Source organism: Carcharodon carcharias, chromosome 7 (assembly GCF_017639515.1).
Source record: "Carcharodon carcharias isolate sCarCar2 chromosome 7, sCarCar2.pri, whole genome shotgun sequence".
Taxonomy (NCBI): domain Eukaryota; kingdom Metazoa; phylum Chordata; class Chondrichthyes; order Lamniformes; family Lamnidae; genus Carcharodon; species Carcharodon carcharias.
Window position 1 is genome coordinate 105,122,098 of NC_054473.1, and position 25,500 is coordinate 105,147,597.

Below are 25,500 nucleotides of genomic sequence, written 5' to 3' on the forward strand. Positions count from 1 at the left end.
CTCTCCCTCTCATTCTCCAATAAAGTACCATATCCCACCCCACTGAGACTCACTCTCCCTCTCACTCTCCAAGAAAGTATAATATCCCTCCCAGTCTAACCTCACTCTCCCTCTCACTCTCCAATAAAGTACAATATCACACTCCATCGAGCCTCACTCTCCCTCTCACTCTCCAATAACTTATATTATCACACCCAGTCTAACCTCACTTTCCCTCTCCTTCTCTAATAAACTATAATATCCCACCCAGTCTAACCTCACTCTACCTCTCCTTCTGCAATAAATTATAATATCCCACCCAGTCCAACCGCACTCTCCCTCTCATTCTCCAATAAAGTATTATATCCCACCTAGTTGAACCTCAGTCTTCCTCTCAATCTTCAGTAAAGTATAATATCCCACATAGTCTAACATCCCTCTCCATCTCACTCTCCAATAAATATATTATCACACCCAGTGTAACCACAGTTTCCCTCTCCTTTTCCAATAAAGTATAATATCCCACCCGGTCTAACCTCACTCTGCCTCTCCTTCTCCAGTAAACGATAATTTCTCACCCAGTCTAACTTCACTCTCCCTCTCAGTTTATAACGAAGTTTAATATCCCACCCAGTCCAACCACAATCTCCCTCTCATTCTCCAATAAAGTATAATATCCCACCCAGTTGAACCTCATCTCCCTCTCATTCTCCAGTAAAGTATAATATCCCACACAGTCTAACCTTACTCTCCCTCTCCTTCTCCAATAAAGTATAATATCCCACACAGTCTAACCTTACTCTCCCACTCATTCTCCAAGAAAGTACAATATCCCACCCAGTCAAGCCTCAGTCTGCCTCTCATTCTCCAGAAAAATATAATATCCCACCCTGTCTAACCTTACTCTCCCTCTCATTCTCCAATAAAGTGCAATATCCCTCCCAGTCTAACCTCTCTCTCCCTCTCCCTCTACAATAAAATATAATATCCTACCCAGTCTAACCTCATTCTCCCTCTGACTCTTCTGTAAAGTATAAAATCCCACCCATGCTATCTTCACTCCCCCGCTCACTCTCCAATAAAGTATAATATCGCACCCAGTCTAACCTCACTTTTCCTCTCTCTCTCCAATAAAATATATCTCTCCCAGTCTAACCCCACCCTCCTCTGCCTCTCCAATAAAGTACAATATCTCATGCAGCCTTACCTCAGTCTCCCTCTCACTCTCCAATAAAGTATAACATCCAACCCAGTCTAAAGCCACTCTCCCTCTCCAATAAAGTAGAACACCCCACCCACTCTAACCTCACTTTCCTGCTCTCAATCCAATGAAATATAATATCCCACCCAGTCTAACCCCACCCTCCCTCTGACTGCCCAATAAAGTACAACATCACACCCAGCCTAACCACACCCTCCCTCTCACTCTCAAGTTAAATGTTACATCCTAAATAAAAACAAAAAAACTGCGGATGCTGGAAATCCAAAACAAAAACAGAATTACCTGGAAAAACTCAGCAGGTCTGGCAGCATCGGCGGAGAAGAAAAGAGTTGACGTTTCGAGTCCTCATGACCCTTCGACAGAACTTGAGTTCGAGTCCAGGAAAGAGCTGAAATATAAGCTGGTTTAAGGTGTGTGTGTGGGGGGCGGAGAGATAGAGAGACAGAGAGGTGGAGGGGGTTGGTGTGGTTGTAGCGACAAACAAGCAGTGATAGAAGCAGAATATCAAAAGATGTCAACAACAATAGTACAATAGAACACATAGGTGTTAAAGATAAAGTTGGTGATATTATCTAAACGAATGTGCTAATTAAGAATGGATGGTAGGGCACTCAAGGTATAGCTCTAGTGGGTTTTTTTTTATTTTATATAATGGAAATAGGTGGGAAAAGGAAAATCTTTATAATTTATTGGGAAAAAAAAGAGAAGGGGGAAACAGAAAGGGGGTGGGGATGGGGGAGGGGACTCACGACCTAAAGTTGTTGAATTCAATATTCAGTCCGGAAGGCTGTAAAGTCCCTAGTCGGAAGATGAGGTGTTGTTCCTCCAGTTTGCGTTGGGCTTCACTGGAACAATGCAGCAAGCCAAGGACAGACATGTGGGCAAGAGAGCAGGGTGGAGTGTTAAAATGGCAAGCGACAGGGAGGTTTGGGTCATTCTTGCGGACAGACCGCAGGTGTTCTGCAAAGCGGTCGCCCAGTTTACGTTTGGTCTCTCCAATGTAGAGGAGACCACATTGGGAGCAACGAATGCAGTAGACTAAGTTGGGGGAAATGCAAGTGAAATGCTGCTTCACTTGAAAGGAGTGTTTGGGTCCTTGGACGGTGAGGAGAGAGGAAGTGAAGGGGCAGGTGTTGCATCTTTTGCGTGGGCAAGGGGTTGTGCCATAGGAGGGGGTTGAGGAGTAGGGGGTGATGGAGGAGTGGACCAGGGTGTCCCGGAGGGAGCGATCCCTACGGAATGCCGATAAGGGGGGTGAAGGGAAGATGTGTTTGGTAGTGGCATCATGCTGGAGTTGGCGGAAATGGCGGAGGATGATCCTTTGAATGCGGAGGCTGGTGGGGTGATAAGTGAGGACAAGGGGGACCCTATCATGTTTCTGGGAGGGAGGAGAAGGAGTGAGGGCGGATGCGCGGGAGATGGGCCGGACACGGTTGAGGGCCCTGTCAACGACCGTGGGTGGAAAACCTCGGTTAAGGAAGAAGGAGGACATGTCAGAGGAACTGTTTTTGAATGTAGCATCATCGGAACAGATGCGACGGAGGCGAAGGAACTGAGAGAATGGGATGGAGTCCTTACAGGAAGTGGGGTGTGAGGAGCTGTAGTCGAGATAGCTGTGGGTGTCGGTGGGTTTGTAATGGATATTGGTGGACAGTCTATCACCAGAGATTGAGACAGAGAGGTCAAGGAAGGGAAGGGAAGTGTCAGAGATGGACCACGTGAAAATGATGGAGGGGTGGAGATTGGAAGCAAAATTAATAAATTTTTCCAAGTCCTGACGAGAGCATGAAGCAGCACCGAAATAATCATCGATGTACCGGAGAAAGAGTTGTGGAAGGGGGCCGGAGTAGGACTGCAACAAGGAATGTTCCACATACCCCATAAAGAGACAGGCATAGCTGGGGCCCATGCGGGTACCCATAGCCACACCTTTTATTTGGAGGAAGTGAGAGGAGTTGAAGGAGAAATTGTTCAGCGTGAGAACAAGTTCAGCCAGACGGAGGAGAGTAGTGGTGGATGGGGATTGTTCGGGCCTCTGTTCGAGGAAGAAGCTAAGGGCCCTCAGACCATCCTGGTGGGGGATGGAGGTGTAGAGGGATTGGACGTCCATGGTGAAGAGGAAGCGGTAGGGGCCAGGGAACTGGAAATTGTTGATGTGACGTAAGGTGTCAGAGGAATCACGGATGTAGGTGGGAAGGGACTGGACAAGGGGAGAGAGAAGGGAGTCAAGATAACGAGAAATGAGTTCTGTGGGGCAGGAGCAAGCTGAGACGATCGGTCTACCGGGGCAGTTCTGTTTGTGGATTTTGGGTAGGAGATAGAAGCGGGCCGTCCGAGGTTGGGCAACTATCAGGTTGGAAGCTGTGGGAGGGAGATCCCCAGAGGAGATGAGGTCAGTGACAGTCCTGGAAACAATGGCTTGATGTTCAGTGGTGGGGTCATGGTCCAGGGAGAGGTAGGAGGAAGTGTCTGCGAGTTGACGCTCAGCCTCCGCGTGGTAGAGGTCAGTGCGCCAGACAACAACAGCACCACCCTTGTCAGCGGGTTTGATGACAATGTCAGGGTTGGACCTGAGAGAATGGAGTGCAGTAAGTTCAGAGAGAGACAGGTTAGAATGGGTGAGAGGAGCAGAGAAATTGAGACGACTAATGTCGCGCCGACAGTTCTCAATGAAAAGATCGAGAGAAGGTAAGAATCCAGAGGGAGGGGTCCAGGTGGAGGGAGAATATTGAAGATGGGTAAAAGGATCCGTTGAACTGGGAGAGGACTCCTGCCCAAAGAAGTGAGCCCGGAGACGAAGACGGCGGAAGAAGAGTTCAGTATCATGCCGAGCCCGAAATTCATTGAGGTGAGGGCGTAAGGGTATGAAACTAAGTCCTTTGCTGAGCACTGAACGTTCAGCATCGGAGAGGGGAAGGTCAGGGGGTATAGTGAATACACGGCTGGGGTTGGGATTGGAAGATGGGGTGGGGACGGAGGGACAGGCAGGGGTGGAGGGTCCTAGATGGGTGTTGGTGTCGATGAGTTGTTGGAGCTTGCGTTCCTTAGCACTTGAGAGAAAGAGAAAAAGTTTCTTGTTGAGGCGTCGGATGAGCCGAAGGATAAAATGAAACTGGGGGCACGCGCAGCTTTGAAAAAGGGTACGGCGGTGCTGCTGGAGGGAGAGGTCGAGTGTGTTCATATGGCGGCGCATGGCACTGCCGTCACATTCTGAAAGTCGACGGCAGTGCCATGCGCCGCCATATGAACACACTCGACCTCTCCCTCCAGCAGCACCGCCGTACCCTTTTTCAAAGCTGCGCGTGCCCCCAGTTTCATTTTATCCTTCGGCTCATCCGACGCCTCAACAAGAAACTTTTTCTCTTTCTCTCAAGTGCTAAGGAACGCAAGCTCCAACAACTCATCGACACCAACACCCATCTAGGACCCTCCACCCCTGCCTGTCCCTCCGTCCCCACCCCATCTTCCAATCCCAACCCCAGCCGTGTATTCACTATACCCCCTGACCTTCCCCTCTCCGATGCTGAACGTTCAGTGCTCAGCAAAGGACTTAGTTTCATACCCTTACGCCCTCACCTCAATGAATTTCGGGCTCGGCATGATACTGAACTCTTCTTCCGCCGTCTTCGTCTCCGGGCTCACTTCTTTGGGCAGGAGTCCTCTCCCAGTTCAACGGATCCTTTTACCCATCTTCAATATTCTCCCTCCACCTGGACCCCTCCCTCTGGATTCTTACCTTCTCTCGATCTTTTCATTGAGAACTGTCGGCGCGACATTAGTCGTCTCAATTTCTCTGCTCCTCTCACCCATTCTAACCTGTCTCTCTCTGAACTTACTGCACTCCATTCTCTCAGGTCCAACCCTGACATTGTCATCAAACCCGCTGACAAGGGTGGTGCTGTTGTTGTCTGGCGCACTGACCTCTACCACGCGGAGGCTGAGCGTCAACTCGCAGACACTTCCTCCTACCTCTCCCTGGACCATGACCCCACCACTGAACATCAAGCCATTGTTTCCAGGACTGTCACTGACCTCATCTCCTCTGGGGATCTCCCTCCCACAGCTTCCAACCTGATAGTTGCACAACCTCGGACGGCCCGCTTCTATCTCCTACCCAAAATCCACAAACAGAACTGCCCCGGTAGACCGATCGTCTCAGCTTGCTCCTGCCCCACAGAACTCATTTCTCGTTATCTTGACTCCCTTCTCTCTCCCCTTGTCCAGTCCCTTCCCACCTACATCCGTGATTCCTCTGACACCTTACGTCACATCAACAATTTCCAGTTCCCTGGCCCCTACCGCTTCCTCTTCACCATGGACGTCCAATCCCTCTACACCTCCATCCCCCACCAGGATGGTCTGAGGGCCCTTAGCTTCTTCCTCGAACAGAGGCCCGAACAATCCCCATCCACCACTACTCTCCTCCGTCTGGCTGAACTTGTTCTCACGCTGAACAATTTCTCCTTCAACTCCTCTCACTTCTTCCAAATAAAAGGTGTGGCTATGGGTACCCGCATGGGCCCCAGCTATGCCTGTCTCTTTATGGGGTATGTGGAACATTCCTTGTTGCAGTCCTACTCCGGCCCCCTTCCACAACTCTTTCTCCGGTACATCGATGATTATTTCGGTGCTGCTTCATGCTCTCGTCAGGACTTGGAAAAATTTATTAATTTTGCTTCCAATCTCCACCCCTCCATCATTTTCACGTGGTCCATCTCTGACACTTCCCTTCCCTTCCTTGACCTCTCTGTCTCAATCTCTGGTGATAGACTGTCCACCAATATCCATTACAAACCCACCGACACCCACAGCTATCTCGACTACAGCTCCTCACACCCCACTTCCTGTAAGGACTCCATCCCATTCTCTCAGTTCCTTCGCCTCCGTCGCATCTGTTCCGATGATGCTACATTCAAAAACAGTTCCTCTGACATGTCCTCCTTCTTCCTTAACCGAGGTTTTCCACCCACGGTCGTTGACAGGGCCCTCAACCGTGTCCGGCCCATCTCCCGCGCATCCGCCCTCACTCCTTCTCCTCCCTCCCAGAAACATGATAGGGTCCCCCTTGTCCTCACTTATCACCCCACCAGCCTCCGCATTCAAAGGATCATCCTCCGCCATTTCCGCCAACTCCAGCATGATGCCACTACCAAACACATCTTCCCTTCACCCCCCTTATCGGCATTCCGTAGGGATCGCTCCCTCCGGGACACCCTGGTCCACTCCTCCATCACCCCCTACTCCTCAACCCCCTCCTATGGCACAACCCCTTGCCCACGCAAAAGATGCAACACCTGCCCCTTCACTTCCTCTCTCCTCACCGTCCAAGGACCCAAACACTCCTTTCAAGTGAAGCAGCATTTCACTTGCATTTCCCCCAACTTAGTCTACTGCATTCGTTGCTCCCAATGTGGTCTCCTCTACATTGGAGAGACCAAACGTAAACTGGGCGACCGCTTTGCAGAACACCTGCGGTCTGTCTGCAAGAATGACCCAAACCTCCCTGTCGCTTGCCATTTTAACACTCCACCCTGCTCTCTTGCCCACATGTCTGTCCTTGGCTTGCTGCATTGTTCCAGTGAAGCCCAACGCAAACTGGAGGAACAACACCTCATCTTCCGACTAGGGACTTTACAGCCTTCCGGACTGAATATTGAATTCAACAACTTTAGGTCGTGAGTCCCCTCCCCCATCCCCACCCCCTTTCTGTTTCCCCCTTCTCTTTTTTTTCCCAATAAATTATAAAGATTTTCCTTTTCCCACCTATTTCCATTATATAAAATAAAAAAAAACCCACTAGAGCTATACCTTGAGTGCCCTACCATCCATTCTTAATTAGCACATTCGTTTAGATAATATCACCAACTTTATCTTTAACACCTATGTGTTCTATTGTACTATTGTTGTTGACATCTTTTGATATTCTGCTTCTATCACTGCTTGTTTGTCGCTACAACCACACCAACCCCCTCCACCTCTCTGTCTCTCTATCTCTCCGCCCCCCACACACACACCTTAAACCAGCTTATATTTCAGCTCTTTCCTGGACTCGAACTCAAATGTTACATCCTACCCATTCTAACACCATTCTTCTTCTCACTCTCTAATAAAGTGCAATATCCCTCCCAGCAGAACCTCAGTCTCCCTCTCATTCTCCAATAAAGTACCATATCCCACCCTGTCGAGCCTCACTCTCCCACTCACTCTCCAATAAATTATAATATCCCTCCCTGTCTACCCCCACTCTCCTTCTCACTCTCCAATAAAGTATATTATCACACCCAGTCTAACCTCACTTTCCCTCGACTTGTCCAATAAAGTATAAAAACATTACCCAGTCTAACCTCACTCTACCTCTGCTTCTGCAATAAATTATTATATCCCACCCTGTCCAACCGCACTCTCCCTCTCATTCGCCAATAAAGTCTAATATCCCACCCAGTCGAACCTCAGTCTCCCTCTCATTCTCCAGTCAAGTATAATATTCCACACAGTCTAACTTCCTCTCCCTCTCCAATAAATATATTATCACACCCAGTCTAACCTCACTTTCCCTCTCTTTCTCCAATAAAGTATAATATCCCACCCATTCTAACCTCAATTTCCCTCTCTTTCTCCAGTAAACGATAATTTCTCACCCAGTCTAACTTCACTCTCCCTCTCACTCTATAAAGAAGTGTAATATTCCACCCAGTCCAACCGCACTCTCCCTCTCATTCTCCAATAAAGTACAATATCCCACCCAGTAAAACATCACTCTCACTTTCACTCTCCAATAAAGTATATCTCTCCCAGTCTAACCTCACTCTCCCTCTCACTCTCCAATAAAGTGTAATATCCTACCCAGTCTAACCTCACTCTCCCTCTCACTCTCCAGTAAAGTATATTAACACACCCAGTCTAACTTTACTTTCCCTCTCCTTCTTCAGTAAAGTATAATATCCCTCCCAGTCTAACCTCACTCTACCTCTCCTTCTCCAGTAAACTATAATTTCTCACCCAGTCTAACCTCACTCTCCCTCCCACTCTATGATAAAGTGTAATATCCCGCCCAGTCCAACCGTACTCTGCCTCTCATTCTCCAATAAAGTAAAATATTGCACCTAGTCTAACCTCACTCTCCCTCTCATTCACCAATTAAGTATAACATCCCACACGGTCTAACTTCTCTCTCCCTCTCACTCTCTAGTATAGTGTAATATCCCACCCCGTCTACCCTTACTGTCACTCTCACTCTCAAATAAAATGTTATATCCCACCCAGTCTAACTTCACTCTCCCTCTCACTCTCTCACTAGTGGCATTGTGGGAAATTTTGAGGTGCATGTTTTCTGAGAAAATGTTGGCCATATAACTTCTCCGTCTATTATTGCATTGTTTCCTCTGTAATAATCATTTAAATGCCCAATCGTCAGTAAAGCTATGCTTTTTACATGAAAAACATTCCTGCTGGTAAATGGTGGGCATTTTGTTTTTAACTGTGTAGTATTTTGAATTATTTGTGTTTAGCATAACATAATTTCATTAAGCAACAGCTTAGTTATTTTATTCAAGCCTATTACAAACATTAATTACAGAAAACTTTACTTACTTCTGACTGGGGGATGATATAGAGAGGGATCACTGCTTTTCCTGATTTATTTTAATAATCTAGACCTGGGTATACAGGGCACAATTTCAAAATTTGATGATGCAAGACTTGGAAGTATTGTGTACTGTGAGGAAGATAGTGGTAGACTTAAAGAGGATATAGAGAAGCTGGTGGAATGGGCAGTCACGTGACAGATGAAATTTAATATAGGGAAGTGTGAAGTGATATATTTTGGCCAGAAGAATGAGGAGAGGTGACATAAAGGTTGCAATTCTAAAGGGAAAGCAGGAGCAGAGGGACCATGGTGTATATGTGAATAAATCATTGAAGGTGGGAGGCCAGGTTGGGAAAGCGGCCAATAAATTATACTGAACCTGGGTTTTATAAATAGGGGCACTGAGTACAAAAGCAAGTAAGTTATGAACCTTCATAAAACACTGATTCAGCTTCAGTGGGAAGGATGTGAATGTTTTAGAAAGGGTGAAGAAAAGATTTACAAGATTGGTTCCGAGGATGACTTAAGTTACGTGGATAGATTGGCGAAGCTGGGGCTGTTCTCCTTGGAGAAGAGGAGGCTGAGAGGAGATTTGTTAGACGTGTTCAAAATCATGAAGGGTCTAGATAGAATAAATGGGGAGAAATTGTTCCCATTGCAGAAGATTGGGAACCCTAAGGTGATTCACAAAAGAACCAGAGGCGATATGAAGGGAAACTTCTTCAGTGGTTTGGATCTGGAATGCACTGCCTGAGTGTGTGATGAAGACAGATTCAATTGCAGTTTTCAGAAAGGAACTGGATAATTGTCTGAAGAGAAGATTTTACAGGGCTACATGGGAAAGGCAGACGAGTGGGACTAGCTGAGTTGCTGTTGCAGAGAACCGACACAGAGACAATGGGCAGAATTGTCACAGATTTGCACTAAGTACGGTAGCAGGCAGGTAAAACGATGTTCACCTGTTGGCTGCAATGGTGGCTTCTCATGCAGTATCATCCCAAGTCTGCCGCATTAATTATGCATTCCCAGGAAACACTTCCCTGACGGGTGGGCTCTCATTCGCCACACCTTTACCTAGCCACTTCATCACACCGGGCACATTCAAAGTGCAGCAACATGCACCCGTCTCATTGTTTCCAGCCCAGAACTGCCGCACGGAAGTCAGGATGGCTCTGGAAGGCAAAAAGGCTTCAGGCCCCCCGCTTCAGTGACACATCCCTCAGGCGTCTTTTGAAAGCCGTGGAGGCTCGCTGTGATGTCCTCTACCCCCGCTCTGGCCGCAGGAGGGGTGGCAGCATCATCAATCCAGCATGGGAGGTGGTGGCAGTGCCCTGCAAAAGAGGATATCCACCCAGTGCCACTACAGGATAAATGGTGTCATCTGTTCTGTCAGCGTAAGTCACTCTTCTCTTCACTCTCAACTCACACACTCATAAACCCATCACACATCCACAGGGATCTCACACCTCAAGGGACAACATCACTAACTCTCACGCACATCCTCACATCTCCATCAGGCTTATATCCTCTGGAGCTCGTGTCCTCATGCTGTCCATGGCACCGCTCACCACATAAACATTCCACGCAGTGCCATGCGACGTGCTCGCACTCTCTCTATCTATTTTCATGCAGGAGAAGCTGGCTCACAACAGCAGGGAGTGGTCCCAGACTGGGGGTGGAATGGCTCACTTTAGGCCCCTCATTCATTTTGAGGAGCGTGCCATTGTACTGACTGATGATGATGTGGACCATGCCTGCAGCGACGGTGAGGTCAGCGGCGAACACCTTTGCCAGGATCCGGCACCACATCACCCCTTTCTCAACTGTGAGTGCTCTCTCTGTCGCTCTCTCTCTCCTGCTTTTGACTCTACTGCCATGCAATAATTACCTCTACTTTGGTTCACAGGGAGCTCTGCCAAGAGACTGACACCCTCAGCCAACCAGTCCCTCAGCTCCATCCACATACTAACTTCTAGCCAAGAGGACACCTTCTCTACTGAAGAGCTAGAAATAAGCAGCCTGGAAGACCCGTCACAGCGCTTACCCACACCCTCCACCAGCACAGAGACACACACCTCAGTGCAACCGAGATATAGAGCAGGCTCGGGTTCACAGTCTAGTGGTCACTGGACGGACACGTGTCTGCAGCAGCAGGAGGCAGTTTCAGCCGAGCTGCCTGGCACTCAGAGGACTGCTGAGGAAGAGGCATCTGTGAGGCCGGAGTCAGATTATGTGCCTCTGGATTCAGCCGTCCAGTCAACGTGGGAAGTCAGCGGGTGGGGAAACAACACACAGAGCTAATGGAAGCCCTCAACAGAGTGGCATACGAGTCATAGGAGTGCGTCTGCCTGATCTATGAATAAGTGGTGCCCACTTGTGCATGTATGGAGGTCCCCATGGGGTGGATGCCATGGTGATCCTGGTCCAGCAGAACGCGGAGATGTGTGCAGAGCTGCGCTCCGCTGCGGGAGCCATGGGTAAGTTCCTGCAGTGGCAACCTGAGAGGGAAATGGAGCACCTCAACATCCCTCCAGCTGCTCCTTCCCCTTGAGGAGGAAGGGTGCGGCCACTGGGCACCCGAAGGGAGGAGGAGCGGCTGCTGGACACCCCGAGGTCATCCATTCAGGAATCTCAGAGGCTGCCCTCTCCCTCTGAGATTCCCCCTTTGAACCCCTTCCCCTCTATGAACCCTTCTTCCCTCTGGATCCCTTCCCTCCTTGGAACCCTTTCCTCCACTGGACTCTCACCACCCCACCCCCCCAGCTTAGTTCGTCCCCTTTCCTGGCTCTTTCAGACACCCTTACTTCTTCAGTGACCCTTTGCCTTCCCCCGTGACTCTTCCCTCCAGCCTTAATTCTTCCTCCGTCCTTAGTCCTTTCCCCCTTCCCAACTCCTTCCTCCACCCTTACTTCTACCTCCAGCCCTACTCCCGGCCCTCTGCACACTCCTTCATCCCCAAGGACTCCCTCCCCTCTCCACATTCCTTCTCTCCTCCAAACTCCTTCCACCCCCATTATGCAAACCTCCCCAGTTGCTATCTTCTGCCCTGTTACCCCTCCTTTCCCCGTACTCCCTCCTCCTGTCCCAACCTCTGCCCCTGACAACTTCATTCCCTCCCTCCCAACCTTACCCCATCCTGACACCTTCATTCCCCAATACCCCTAACCTCACCCCATCCTGACACCACTTCCTCTCCCAGTCGATTTCTCTCCACCCCACTGACCATCATCCATTGTGAGCAGACCCTCAAAGATGACTTTCCAACTTTGGTGAGCTGCTTCGCGGCAGAGCCATGTCCATGAGAATTCATGAGAAGCATGACATGGACATTCCTCCATTGCTGTCGGACTCCAGCATCATCTGCTCCCCAGATGTCCACAATGTGAGCAAGGCCCTGGTGTTAAGTCTCAACTTCTACACGTCACACTTGTCAAGGCATGTCTTGCACCGGCGAGCAATCACACCAAATTGGGCGGACGATTTAGTTGGGGGGGGATGATTCCTCCGGGCTGGCCTTATAATGATATGCTGATGTACAACACTGAGGTTCCCAACATCTGAAGGTGGGAAACATGGCCCGCCATCGACGGGCTGAGCAGACGATCGCAAACTGGTTTCATGTTGTGAAACCGATTTTTGGCCCTCTCACCATATTGTCTACTCGTGCCAGGGGGCACGAACGATTCCGTCTAATGTGCTGATTGGCCTAATTCTGTGCTGTAACCTTTCCATGATTCTACTATAGACACATTCAAGGAGCTTGATAAATGTACAAGGAAGAAAGAATCTGAAGGTTATCCTGATTGTATTTTTCTTGGATGTGGGTGTTGCTGACTGGGCCAGAATTTATTGTCCATCCCTAATTGCCCTTGAGAAGGTAGTGGCGAGCTGTCATCTAGAACCTCTGCAGTCCATGTCATGTAGGTACACCCACAGTGCTGTTAGAGAGGGAGTTCCAGGATTTTGACCCAGTGACAGTGAAGGAACGGTGATAAATTTCCAGGTCCGGACGGTGAGTGACCTGAGGGAAACTTCAAGGTGGTGGTGTTCCCATGTGTCTGATGTCCTGGTCCTTCTAGATGGTAGCAGTCACGGATTTTGGAAGGTGCTGTTTAAGGAGCCTTGGTGAATTCCGGCAGTGCGTCTTGTAGATGGTACATCCTGCTACCACTGTGCATCGGTACTGGCGGGAGTGAATGTTTGTAGATCGTGTGCCAGCCAAGCGGGCTACTTTGCTGGCACCCGATGGTGTCAAGCTCCTTGAGTGTTGTTGCAGCTGCCCTCATCCAGGCAAGTGGAGAGTATTCCATCACATTCCTGACTTGTGCCTTGTAGATGGTAGGCAGGCTTTGGAGAGTCAGATGAGTTATTTGTTGCATGATTCCTAGCCTCTGACTTGCTCTTGTAACCACAGTATTTATATGGCTAGTCCAGTTCAGTTTATGGTCAATGCTAACCTCCAGGGATGTTGATAGTGGGGCAGTCAGTGATAGTAATGCCATTGAACATCAAGAGGCGATGGTTATATTCTCTCTTGTTGGTGATGGTTCTTGCCTGGCACTTGTGCGGCATGAATGTTACTTGCCACGTGTCAGCCCAAGCCTGGATATTGTCCAAGTCTTGCTGCATTTGGGCACAGGCTGCTTCAGTATCTGAGGAATCGTGAATGGTGCTGAACATTGTGCAATCATCAGCGAACATCCTCACTTCTGTCCTTATGATGGAAGGAAGATCATTGATGAAACAGCTGAAGATGGTTGGGCCGAGGACACTACACTGAGGAACTCCTATAGTGATGTCCTGGAGCTGAGATGACTGACCTCCAACAACCACAACCATCTTCCTTTGTACTGGGAATGACTCCAATCAGTGGATAGTTTCCCCTCAATTCCCATTGACTCCTGTTTTGCTCGGGCTCCTTGATGCCACACTCAGTCAAATATGACCTTGATGTCAAGGGCAGTCACTCTCACCTCACCTCAGGAGTTCAGCTCTTTTGTCCATGTTTGAACTAAGGCTGTAATGAGGTCAGGAGCTGGGTGGCCCTGGCAGAACCCAAACTGGGCATCAGTGTGCAGTTTATTGCTAAGCAAGGGCTGCTTGATAGCACTGTTAATGACCCCTTCCATTACCTTACTGATGACTGAGAGTAGACTGATTGGGTAGGATGGATTTGTCCTTTTTTTTGTGTACAGGACATACCTGGGCAATTTTCCACAGAGCTGGATAGATGCCAGCATTTTAGCTGTACTGGGATAGCTTGGCTAGGGGTGCAGAAAGTTCTGCAGCACAAGTCTTGAGTGCTATTGCCGGAATACTGTCAGGGCCCATAGCCTTTGCAGTATCCAGTGACTTTCGTCATTTCTTGTTATCACGTGGAGTGAATCGAATTGGCTGAAAACTGGCATCTGTGCTGCTGGGGACCCCCGGAGGAGGCCGAGATGGATCATCCACTTGGTACTTCTGGCTGAAGATTGTAGTAAATGCTTCAGCCTTATATTTTGCACTGATGTGTTGGGCTCCCCCAACATTCAGGATTGGTGTATTTGTGGAGCCTTCCTCCTCCAGTGAGTTGTTTAATTTTCCCTCGCCATTCACGACTGGATGTGGCAGGACTGCAGAGCTTAGATCTGACCAGTTGGTTGTGGAATTGTTAGCTCTATCACTTGCTGCTTATGCTGTTTGGAATGCAGGTAATCCTGTGTTGTAGCTTCACCAGGTTCACACCTCATTTTTAGGTATGCCTGGCGCTGCTCCTGTAACGCCCTCCTGCACACTGCATTGAACCATGGTTGATCCCCTGGCTTGATGCTAATGGTAGAGTGGGGGGATATACCGGGCCATGAGATTACAGATTGTGTTCGAGTACAATTCTGCTGCTGCTGATGGCCCACAGCACCTCATAGATGCCCAGCCTTGAGTTGCTGGATCTGTTTGAAATATATCCCATTTAGCACAGTGGTAGTGCCACACAACACAATGGGGGGCATCCTCAATGTGAAGCCGAAATTTTGTCTCCACAAGGACTATGTGATGGTCACTCCTACTAATACTGTCATGATCAGATGCATCTGCGGCAGGCAGGTTGGTGAGGATCAGTTTAAATATGTTTTTGCCTCTTGGTTCCCTCACCACCTGCCTCAGTCCCAATCTAGCAGCTATGTCCTTTAGGACTTGGCTAGCTTGGTCAGTAGTGGTGCTACCGAGCCACTCTTGGTGATGGACATTGATGTCCCTACCCAGAGTATATCCTGTGCCCTTGCCACACTCAGCACTTCCTCCAAGTTGTGTTCAACACGGAGGAGCACTGATTCACCAGCTGAGGGAGGGCGGGACGTGATAATCAGCTGGAGGTTTCCTTGTCCTTGTTTGACCAGATGCCATGAGACTTCATGGGGTTTGGAGTCGATGTTCAGGACTCCCAGGGTAACTGGGAGTACCAACTACAGGGTACACTGTTGGAACTCACTAAGGCTCCTTAGGCAACACCTTCCAAAGACAAGGGTAGCAGATAGATGGGAACACCACCACCTGGAAATTCCCCTCCAAGTCACTCACCATCCTGACTTGGAAATATATCGCCATTCCTTCACTTCGCTGGGCCAAAATCCCAGAACTCCCTTCCTAACAGCACTGTGGGTGTACCTACACCACATGCACTGCAGCGGTTCAAGAAGGCAGCTCACCACCACCTTCTCAAGTGCAATTAGGGATGGTCAATAAATGCTGGCCCAGCCAGCAAAGCCCACATCCCGTGAATGAGTAAAAAAAAAATCCCTCCTGACTATATACCACTGTACCAGCACCTCTGCTGCTTCTGCCCTGCTGGTGGGACAGGACATACCCAGGGATGGCGATGGTGGTGTCTGGGACATTGGTGAGAATTTTCAGCTCGGTGGGTGGGCGCCATCAGTGGGCCTGGGAGCAGTCGGGAAATGGAGTGTCGACTTCGATTGGCCCCCGACGGTGATTTCATGCTGGCTGGTCAATGAATGGCCAGCCAGCGTGAAGCATGCGCTGAAACGCTCAGCGCTGCCGGGGTGGGGGATGGAGGAAGGTGGGCTATAAAATCAGTGCAGGCGTGGGTGAGTGCTGACAGAAAGCTCCTTGATGGTCGGGAGCTGCAGACCCGAAACCCAGGGAATAAAGTTTTTAAAATCAGGAAAAACATGTCCAAGTATTACAATCAGGCACCTGAACATATAGATAATAAAAATTGTGCCCCCAGGTTGCTTTTTTAATTTTATTTAAATACGGAAACCTCATCCGGCCCTTGAATGGGGTTTGATGAAAAATGTAAAGGCTGCCAGGCCGATTCACCCATCCACTAACCGTAAGGTTGGACGGGCTACATAAAATGACAGGCAATTGCTGCGTTAATGGGCTTCAGTGCTCTCTTCCTGAGCGCAGGATGATGTTGGGATGCTCACTCAACGTCATTTCGTGCGGTTTCACACCCGATTGGGTTGGACACATGCCTGCCCAATCAGGGTAAATTTCAGCCCATTGTCTGTAAGGTATGATTCCATGAATATGACCTTGTCAGGCTGTTGCTTGTCTCATTTGTGGGACAACACTCCCAATTTTGGCACCAGCCCCCAGAGGTTAGTCAGAAGGACTCTGGAGGGTCAGCATTGCCATTTGAGAGGGCATTTTAAGAATCTGTGGGTCTGGAGTCACATGTAGGCCAGGCCAGGTAAGGACAGCAGATTTCCTTCCCTAAAGGACATTTGTAACCAGATGGGTTTTACAACAATGGAGAATAGTTTGACCAGTCATCATCAGACTTTTAATTCCAGATTTTTGCTGAATTCAAATTCCACAATCTGCCATGGTGGGACTCAAACCCAGGTCCCCAGAGCATTACCCTGGGTCTCTAGATTACTAGTCCAGGATAATACGACACCGTCACCCCACAACACTTGTGTGATTAAGAAGGGTGTGAGGAAGCTTGTGTGAAACATAAACACCAATATAGATGGGCAGGCCAAATGGCCTGTTTCTGTGCTGTAAGTTGCATGCAAAGCCTGCCAGCAGGGAACAAAAACACTATACTGCATTTCACATCCTCAGGTCATTACAGCCAAGGAATTAATGTGAATCATGCTCTTTTCCCCACACTCTGTCTCCCCCCCACACTCTCTCTCAACCCCTACACTCTCTCTACCCATCCCACACACTCTCCCCCCAACCCCCACATTCTCTCTCCACCCCGCCACACTCTCCTTCCACAAACTCTCTCTCAGCCTCACACTCTATCTGCCCCCCACACTCTCTCACCCACCCCACACTCTCTCCTCACCCAACACTCTCTCACCCACCCCACACTCTCTCCCCCCCACCCCACAATCTCTCTCCCCCCAACACTCGCACCCACCACACACTCTCTGTCCCCATCACACTCTCTCTCCCCCCAAACTCACTCTCCCCCACCAACTCTCTCTCCCTGCCACTCTTTCCACTTCATTCTCTCTCTCCCCCAACACACTCTCTCCCCACACACTCTCTCTCCCCCCCAACACTCTCTCTCTCCTCCCAACATTCTCTCTCTCCCCTCACACTCTCTCTCCCCAATATTCTCTCTTCCCCTCCCACATTCTATCTCACTGATACTCTCTTTCTCCCACACACTCGCTCTCTCCACCACACTCTCTCTCACCCTACACTCTGCCCACAACTCTCTCTCCCTCTCTCTCTTCCCACCACAATCTCTCTTCCCCTATACGCTCTCTCAACCCCCATGCTTTCTCTCTCTCCCCCCTACATCCTCTTTCCCCACACTCCCTCTCTGCACCACACACACTTTCTTTCTCTCCCTCCCACACCCTTGCTCCACCCACACTCTCCCCCGAACATTCCATTCTCACACTCTTTCTTCCTCCACACACACTCTCCTAACACTCTGTCTCCCCCACATTCTCTCCCCACCCAAGTTCTGTCTCCCTTCCACACTTCCTCTCCCCCCACATTCTCTGTCCCACAAACTCTCTCTTCCCCCACCCACACTCTCCTCTACAAACTCTCTCCTTCCTGCACTCCCTGTCTCCTGCACTCCCTCTCCCCCCAAACCTCTCTCCCACACCTCTCTTCCCCAAATGCTCTTTCCCCTCCCCAAATGCTCTCTCCCCCTCCCACCACTCTCTCTCTCCCAACCCCCACATTCTCTTTCTCCTCCCCACACACTCTTTCTCTCTCTCCTCCCACACTCTCTCTCCCACTATATTCTCCCTCCATCACTCTCTCTCCTTTTTTGTCTCCCAACATACTGTCTCTCTCTCTCTCTCCCCACACTATCCCCCCACCCAACACTCTCTCTCTGCCCCACACGCTCTCTCTACCCCCCAAACTCACTCTCTCCTCACACTCTACCCCCAATACTCTCTCCCCCTTCCCACACACTCAGTCTCCCCCCACATTGTCTCCCCCCAAACTCTCTCTCCCTCCCACACTCTTTCCTCTCACACACTCCCCCCTCCACACCCCCAGTCTCTCCCCCACTCCATCCTCCACCCACTCCCCCGCCCCCCACTCTCTCTCCCCCAACCCGCACCCCCACTCTCTCGACACCCCCCCACACCCCCCACCCTCCCGACCACCCTCACTCTCTCGACCCACCCCGCCCCCCCACACCCCTCACTCTCTCGAACCCCCCCAGCCCCCACTCTCTCAACCCCCCCGCCCCCCACTCTCTCGAGCTCCCCCGCCCCCACTCTCTTGACACCCCTTCCCCCCACTCTCTCGACGCCCCCCCACCGTCTCAACCCCCCGTCCCCCACTCTATTGATCCACCTGCCCCCACTCTCCCGACCCCCCACCCCCACTCTTTCGACCCCCCCTGACCCCACACTCTCGACCCCCCCGACCCCCACTCTCTTGATGCCCCCTACTCTCTCTACCTCCCCGCCCCCCACCCTCTCGACCCTCACCCCGACACCCCCCTGACATCCCCCCGACACCCTCTATCCCCTGACTCCCCCCACCCACCCTCAGCCCCCCCTCGACCTCCGCCACCCCCCTCAACCCTCCCCACCACCCCCTCGACTCCCCCGACCCCCCCCACTCTCTCGGCCCCCGCCACCCCCCCCTCTCGACCCACCCCACTGACCCACCCCCCCACTCCCTCTCTCACACACAGCCTCCAATCAATCACTCACTTAGACACCGCTCGGCCCCGCTCCGGCTGCCTTGCGTCCGCTCGAGCCCTGGAACTTACCTTCCCTCTCTTTGCTGCTCATCCAATCAGAGGCTGGTCTCTCTCTGGATTTTCTGCTGATAGGCTCATTAGGGAGGAGCCAGTCTGTGATTGGATGAGCAGCTTGGCAACATTTTTCAAATATAATTCAGTTGAATGTCCAATAGGTTTGGCATGCTGCATGGAATTGGACAAGCCTTTAAACAGAAGGTGCTGGAGTGGCACTCCGGTGCGCTCAGCAGAACTACATCCCATCTCCCACCCAGTCTAATGACACATTTCTGCTCCGGCCAGGAATGCAGGCTTCCCTTACCTGGTATAAACAATGTGGAGACAGTCTCGGGCTGGGTCAGTGTGTCCACTTTAACATGTTGAAAGACCTTAGATCTTGTACTTTGAAGATGGCTGGAGGGAAAAGAGAACTGAGTATGAGAACGAAAGCGGCTTGATAGAAGCAGCTTGTTCAGGAAGGCCCTCACTCATTGGGCAGAGAATTCAGTTCAGTAAAACAACCAGTACAGACACTAGGAATGTATGGCACTGGGAATAATCAGCACTGGGAATGATCACAGAGAATGAAGAGCACTGGGAATGATCAGCACTGGGAATAATCAGCACTGGGAATGAACAGCACTGGGAATGAACAACATGGATTGAACCGCACTGGGAATGATCAGCATTGGAAATGAACAGCACTGGGAATGATCACAGAGAATGAACAGCACTGAGAATGATCAGCACTGGAAATGAACAGCACTGGGAATGAACAACACTGAGAATGATCACAGGGAATGATCAGCACTGGGAATGATCAGCACTGGAAATGAACAGCACTGGGAATGATCACAGGGAATGAACAGCACTGTGAATGGTCAGCATTAGGAATGGTCAGCATTGGAAATGAACAATACTGGGAATGGTCAGCACTGGGAACCAACAGCATTGGGAAAGGACAGCATGAGAATGAACAGCGCTGGGAATGGACAGCACTGGAAATGAACAACACTGGGAATGATCACAGGGAATGAACAGCACTGTGAATGGTCAACACTGGGTATAAATAGTATTGGGAATGGTCAGCACTGGGAATGGTCAGCACTTGGTATAAACACCACTGGGAATGGTCAATGCTAGGAATGGTAAATACTGGGGATGGTCACAGGGAATGAACATCACTGGGAATGAACATCACTGGGATTGAACAGTGCCAGGAATGACCAGCACTTGGAATGACCAGTGCTGGGAATGGTCACAGGGAACAGTCAGCACTAGAAATGGTCAGCACTGGGAATGAACATCACTGGAAATGTTCAGGGCTGGGAAGGAACAGCACTGGGAATGGTCACTGGACATGGTCAGCACTGGAATGAACAGCACTGGGAATGGACAGCAATATGAATGGACAGCACTAGGAATGGACAACATTGGGAGTAAACAGCACTGGAATGGTCAGCACTGGGAATGAACAACATTGGGAATGGACAGCAATGGGAATGAACAACACTGGGAATGGACAGCAATGGGAATGCACAGTACTGAAACTATTCAGCATTAGGAATGAACAGCACTGGGAATATCCAGCACTGGGAATGAATGGCATTGAGAATGCACAGTACTGGGAAAGGGACAGCACTGGGAGTGAACGGGACTGGGAATGGTCAGCACTGGGAATGAACAGCATTGGGAATGGACAGCAATGAGAATGAACAGCACTGGGAATGGATGACAATGGGAATGCACAGTACTGGGAATAGCCAGCACTAGGAATGAACAGCACTAGGAATGACCAGCACTGGGAATGAACAGTACTGGGAATAGTCAGCACTGGGAATGAACAGCACTGGAAATGGACAGCACTGGGAGTGAACAGCACTGGGAATGGTCAGCACTGGGAATGAACAGCATTGGGAATGGACAGCAATGGGAATGAACAGCACTGGAAATGGGACAGCACTGGGAGTGAACAGCACTGGGAATGGCCAGCACTGGGAATCAACAGCATTGGGAATGGACAGCAATGGGAATGGACAGCAATGGGAATGAACAGCACTGGGAATGGACACCACTGGGAATGCACAGTACTGGGGATAGTCAGCAATAGGAATGAACAGCATTGGGAATGACCAGCACTGGGAATGAATGGCACTGGGAATTCCCAGTACCGGGAATAGTCAGCATTGGGAATGAACAGCACTGGAAATGGTCAGCACTGGGAGTGAACATCACTGGAAGTGCTCAGGGCTGGGAGTTAACAGCACTGGGAATGGTCACTGGACATGGTCAGCACTGGAATGAACAGCAGTGGGAATGGATGGCACTAGGAATGAACAGCACCTGGAATGACCAGCACTGGGATAAAATGGCACTGGGTATAGCCAGCACTGGGAATGAACAGCACTAGGAATAGTCACTGCATATTCAGCACTGGAATGAAGCACACTTGGAATGGTCAGCACTGGGAAGGGACAGCACCAGGAAGGCACAGCACTATGAATGGTCACTGGACATGGTCAGCACTAGAATGAACTGCACTGGGAATGGTCAGCACTGGGAATAGTCAGCATTAGGAATGAGCAGCGCTGGGAATGAACAGCACTGGGAATGCACAGCACTGGGAATGGACAGAAATGGGAATGGATGGCACTGGGAATGCACAGTACTGGGAGTAGTCAGCACTGGGAATGAACAGCATTGGAAATGGCCAGCACTGGGAACAGTCAGCACTGGGAATGAACAGCATTGGAAATGGCCAGCACTGGGAACAGTCAGCACTGGGAATGAACAGCATTGGAAATGGCCAGCACTGGGAACAGTCAGCACTGGGAATGAACAGCATTGGAAATGGCCAGCACTGGGAACAGTCAGCACTGGGAATGAACAGCATTGGAAATGGCCAGCACTGGGAACAGTCAGCACTGGGAATGAACAGCATTGGAAATGGCCAGCACTGGGGACAGTCAGCACTGGAAATGAACAGCACTGGAAATTGTCAGCACTGGGGACAGTCAGCACTGGAAATGGTCAGCACTGGGAGCGAACAGCTCAGGGAATAATCAGCACTGGGGACGAACAGCACTGGAAATAGTCAGCATTAGGAATCAACAGCACTGGGAATAGTCAGCACTGGGAATGATCATGGCTGGGAATGAACAACACTGGGAGTGAACAGCACTGGGAATGGTCAGCACTGGGAACAAACAGCACTGGGAATGGTCACAGGTACTGGTCAGTGCTAGGAATGAATAGCACTAGAAATGAATGACACTGGGATTGGTCAGCACTGAGAATGAACAACACCGGGATTTGTCCGCAATGGGACTGAACACAGTGGGCATGGTTACAGGAAATGGTCAGCACGGGGAATGGTCAGGTACAGGTTATGATTATTGTTGGAAATTATTTGTATAGAGAATGGTCTCAGCGAACAGTCAGTCCCAGGAAACGTAGAAAATAGGAACAGGAGTAGGTCATTTGGCCCTTCAAGCCTGCTCCGCCATTCAAAATGATCATGGCTGATCCTCCATCTCAACACCATATTCCTGCGCTCTCCCCATACCCCTTTATGCCTTTAGAGTCTAGAAATCTATCTATTTCCTTCATAAATATATTCAGTGACTTGGCCTCCACAACCATCTGTGGTAGAGAATTCCACAGGTTCACCACCCTCTGAGTGAAAATGTTTCTCCTCATCTCAGTCCTAAATGATCTACCGCGTATCCTGAGACTGTGACCCCTTGTTTTAGACCGCCCCCCGGAGCCAGAGGAAACATCATCCCTGCATCCAGTCTGTCCATCCCTGTCAGAATTTTACATATTTCAATAAGATCTCCTTACATTCTTCTAAACTCCAGTGAATACAGGCCTAGTCTGCCCAATCTCTCCTCATACAACAATCCTGCCATCCCAGGAATCAGTCTGGTGAATCTTCACAGCACTCCCTCTATGGCAATTATATTCTTTCTAAGGTAAGGAAACCAAAACTGCACGCAACACTCCAGATGTGATCTCACCAAGGCCCTGTACAATTTCAGTAAGACATCCTTGCTCCTGTACGCAAGTCCTCTCGCATGAAGGCCAACATACCATTTGCCTCCTAACTGCTTGCTGCACCAGCGTGCTTGCTTTCAGTGATTTGTGTACAAGGATACCCAGGTCTTTTTGTACATCAACATTCTCAGTCTATCACCATTTAAGTAATACTCTGCCATTCTGTTTTTCCTATCAAAGTGGATAGCTTCACATTTATCCATGTTATGCTGCATCTGCTATGTATTTTACAACTCTCTCAACCTGTCCAAATCGCCTTGAAGCCTCTTAACGCCCTCCTCATTGCTCACATTCCCACCAAATTTCATATCGTCAGCAAATTGGAAATATTACATTTGTTTCCCTCATCCAAATCATTGATATGTATTGTGAATAGCTGGGCCCAAGCACTGATCCCTGCAGCACCCCCTAGTCACCGCCTGCCACTCCGAAAAAGACCCATTTATTCCTATTTTCTGTTTCCTGTCTGCTAACCAATTCTCAATCCATGTCAATATATTACCCACAACCCCACGTGCTTTAATTTTACACACTAACCTCTTATGTGGGTCTTTAGCAAAAGCTTTCTGAAAATCCAAATACACCACATCCATTGTTCTCCCTCATCTATTCTGCTCGTTGCATTCTCAAAAAACTCCAGCAAGTGTGTCAAACATGATTTCCCTTTCGTAATCCATGTTGACTTTGTCTAATCCCGTTGATATGTTCTGAATGCTCTGTTATCACATCCTCTATAACAGGGTCCCGCATTGCCCTGCTCCTGATGTTAGGCTAACCAGTCTGTAATTCACTTTTTTCTCCCTCCCTCCTTTTTTAAATTGTGGGGTTACATTTTCCACCCGCCAATCTGCTGGGACTGTTCCAAAATTTACAGAATTTTGGAAGGGGACAACTAACACATCCACTATTTCCATGGCCACCTCTGTTAGTACCCTGGGATGTAGATTATCAGGCTCTGGGGATTTGTCAGCTTTCTGTCCCATTAATTTCTGCAGCACTACTGTTTTTGTTATACTAATTTCCTTCAATTCCTCCTTCTCACTAGACCCTTGGTTCCCTAGTATTTCTGGGAAGTTATTTGTATCTTCCTTTGTGAAGACAGAATTAAAGTAGTTGTTTAATTGCTCTGCCATTTCCTTGTTCTCTGTTATAAATTCTCCCATTTAGGACTGTAAGGGACCTACATTTACCTTCACTAATCTTTTTTCTTTTTAAATACTGATAGAAGCTTTTACAGTCTGCTTCTATGTTCCTTGCAAGTTTACTCTCACACTCTATTTTTCTCCTCTTAATCAATCCCTTGGTCCTCCTTTGCTGAATTCTAAACTGCTTCCAATCCTCAGGCTTGCTACTTTTTCTAGCAACTTTACATGACTACTCTTTGGATCGAATACTATCTTTAATTTATTTTGTTAGCCATGGTTGGGCTGCTTTGCCTATTGTGTTTTTGCACCAGAAAGCAATGTATAACTGTTGCAATGCATACATTTATGCCTTAAATATTTTAATGAAGTTCCCCAATCTATTTTAGCCAACTCATGCCTCATACCTTCATAGTTTCCTTTGTTTAGATTTAGGACCCTAGTTTCAGATCAGAATACTTCACTTTCCATTTTAATGAAGACTTCTATCATGTTTTCATCACTGTTCCTTAAAGGACCCCACACAACAAGATTATTAATTAACCCCTTCTCATTGCACAAAACCAAATCTAGGATACCCTGTTCCCTAGTCAGTTCCTTGACACACTGGTCTAAAAACCATCTCGTACACACTCCAGAAATACATCTGCCACAGTATTATTGCTAATTTGGTTTACCCAGTCTATATGTAGATTAAAGTCACCTATGATTAATGTAACACTCTTGTTACATGTATCTCTAATTTCCTGTTTAATGCTGTCCCCTATTTTATCACTACTGCTTGGAGGCCTATAGACAATTCCCACTAATGTTTTCCACCTTTTGTTGCTTTGTCACTCCACCCAGGCTGATTCTAGATCTAGGCAAGAATTTTCCCATCAGCGAGCGGGGGCGGGGCCCGCTCACCGATGCGTGAAGTGACGTGGAATGACGTCTGGCGGAACTCCCGACGTCACCCTGCATCACTTGCATTTTCAGGTCAGCGGGGGCGCAGCCGAGTCAGCTGTGTGCCCGCTGACCTGTCAACGGCCTAGTGAGGCCATTCAAACACCAATTAAAGCAATGAGTGGACCCGCCCGTCCAACCTTGAGGGCGGGATGAGGTTTCATGACTGAATTTAAAAATGAAGATTAACTTTTACTTAAAGCTATGTCCATGTCCCAACTCATGTGACATTGACACATGAGGGGACATGGATGGTAAATGAAATTTTCCAGACAATAACTTTTTTATTTTGGGAACTGATCTCTCTGAGGCAGCACTTGTCTCAGGGAGATCAGAGCGCACTTCCGCATTTGCCATTCCCCCCACCCCCCGCCTGCATGGGGAGCGC

At 49.2% G+C, this 25,500-nt stretch overlaps 1 protein-coding gene across 1 annotated transcript in view; it reads right to left on the reverse strand.

Annotated features, from left to right (window-relative positions):
* The window catches only part of necab2 (N-terminal EF-hand calcium binding protein 2), a 255,472-nt gene that overhangs the window by 11,058 nt on the left and 218,914 nt on the right, over positions 1-25,500 (reverse strand). The window contains exon 12 of the mRNA XM_041192422.1: positions 19,292-19,383. Within this exon, the coding sequence (XP_041048356.1) occupies positions 19,292-19,383 (92 nt within the window). The remainder of the gene's footprint in view (positions 1-19,291; positions 19,384-25,500) is intronic.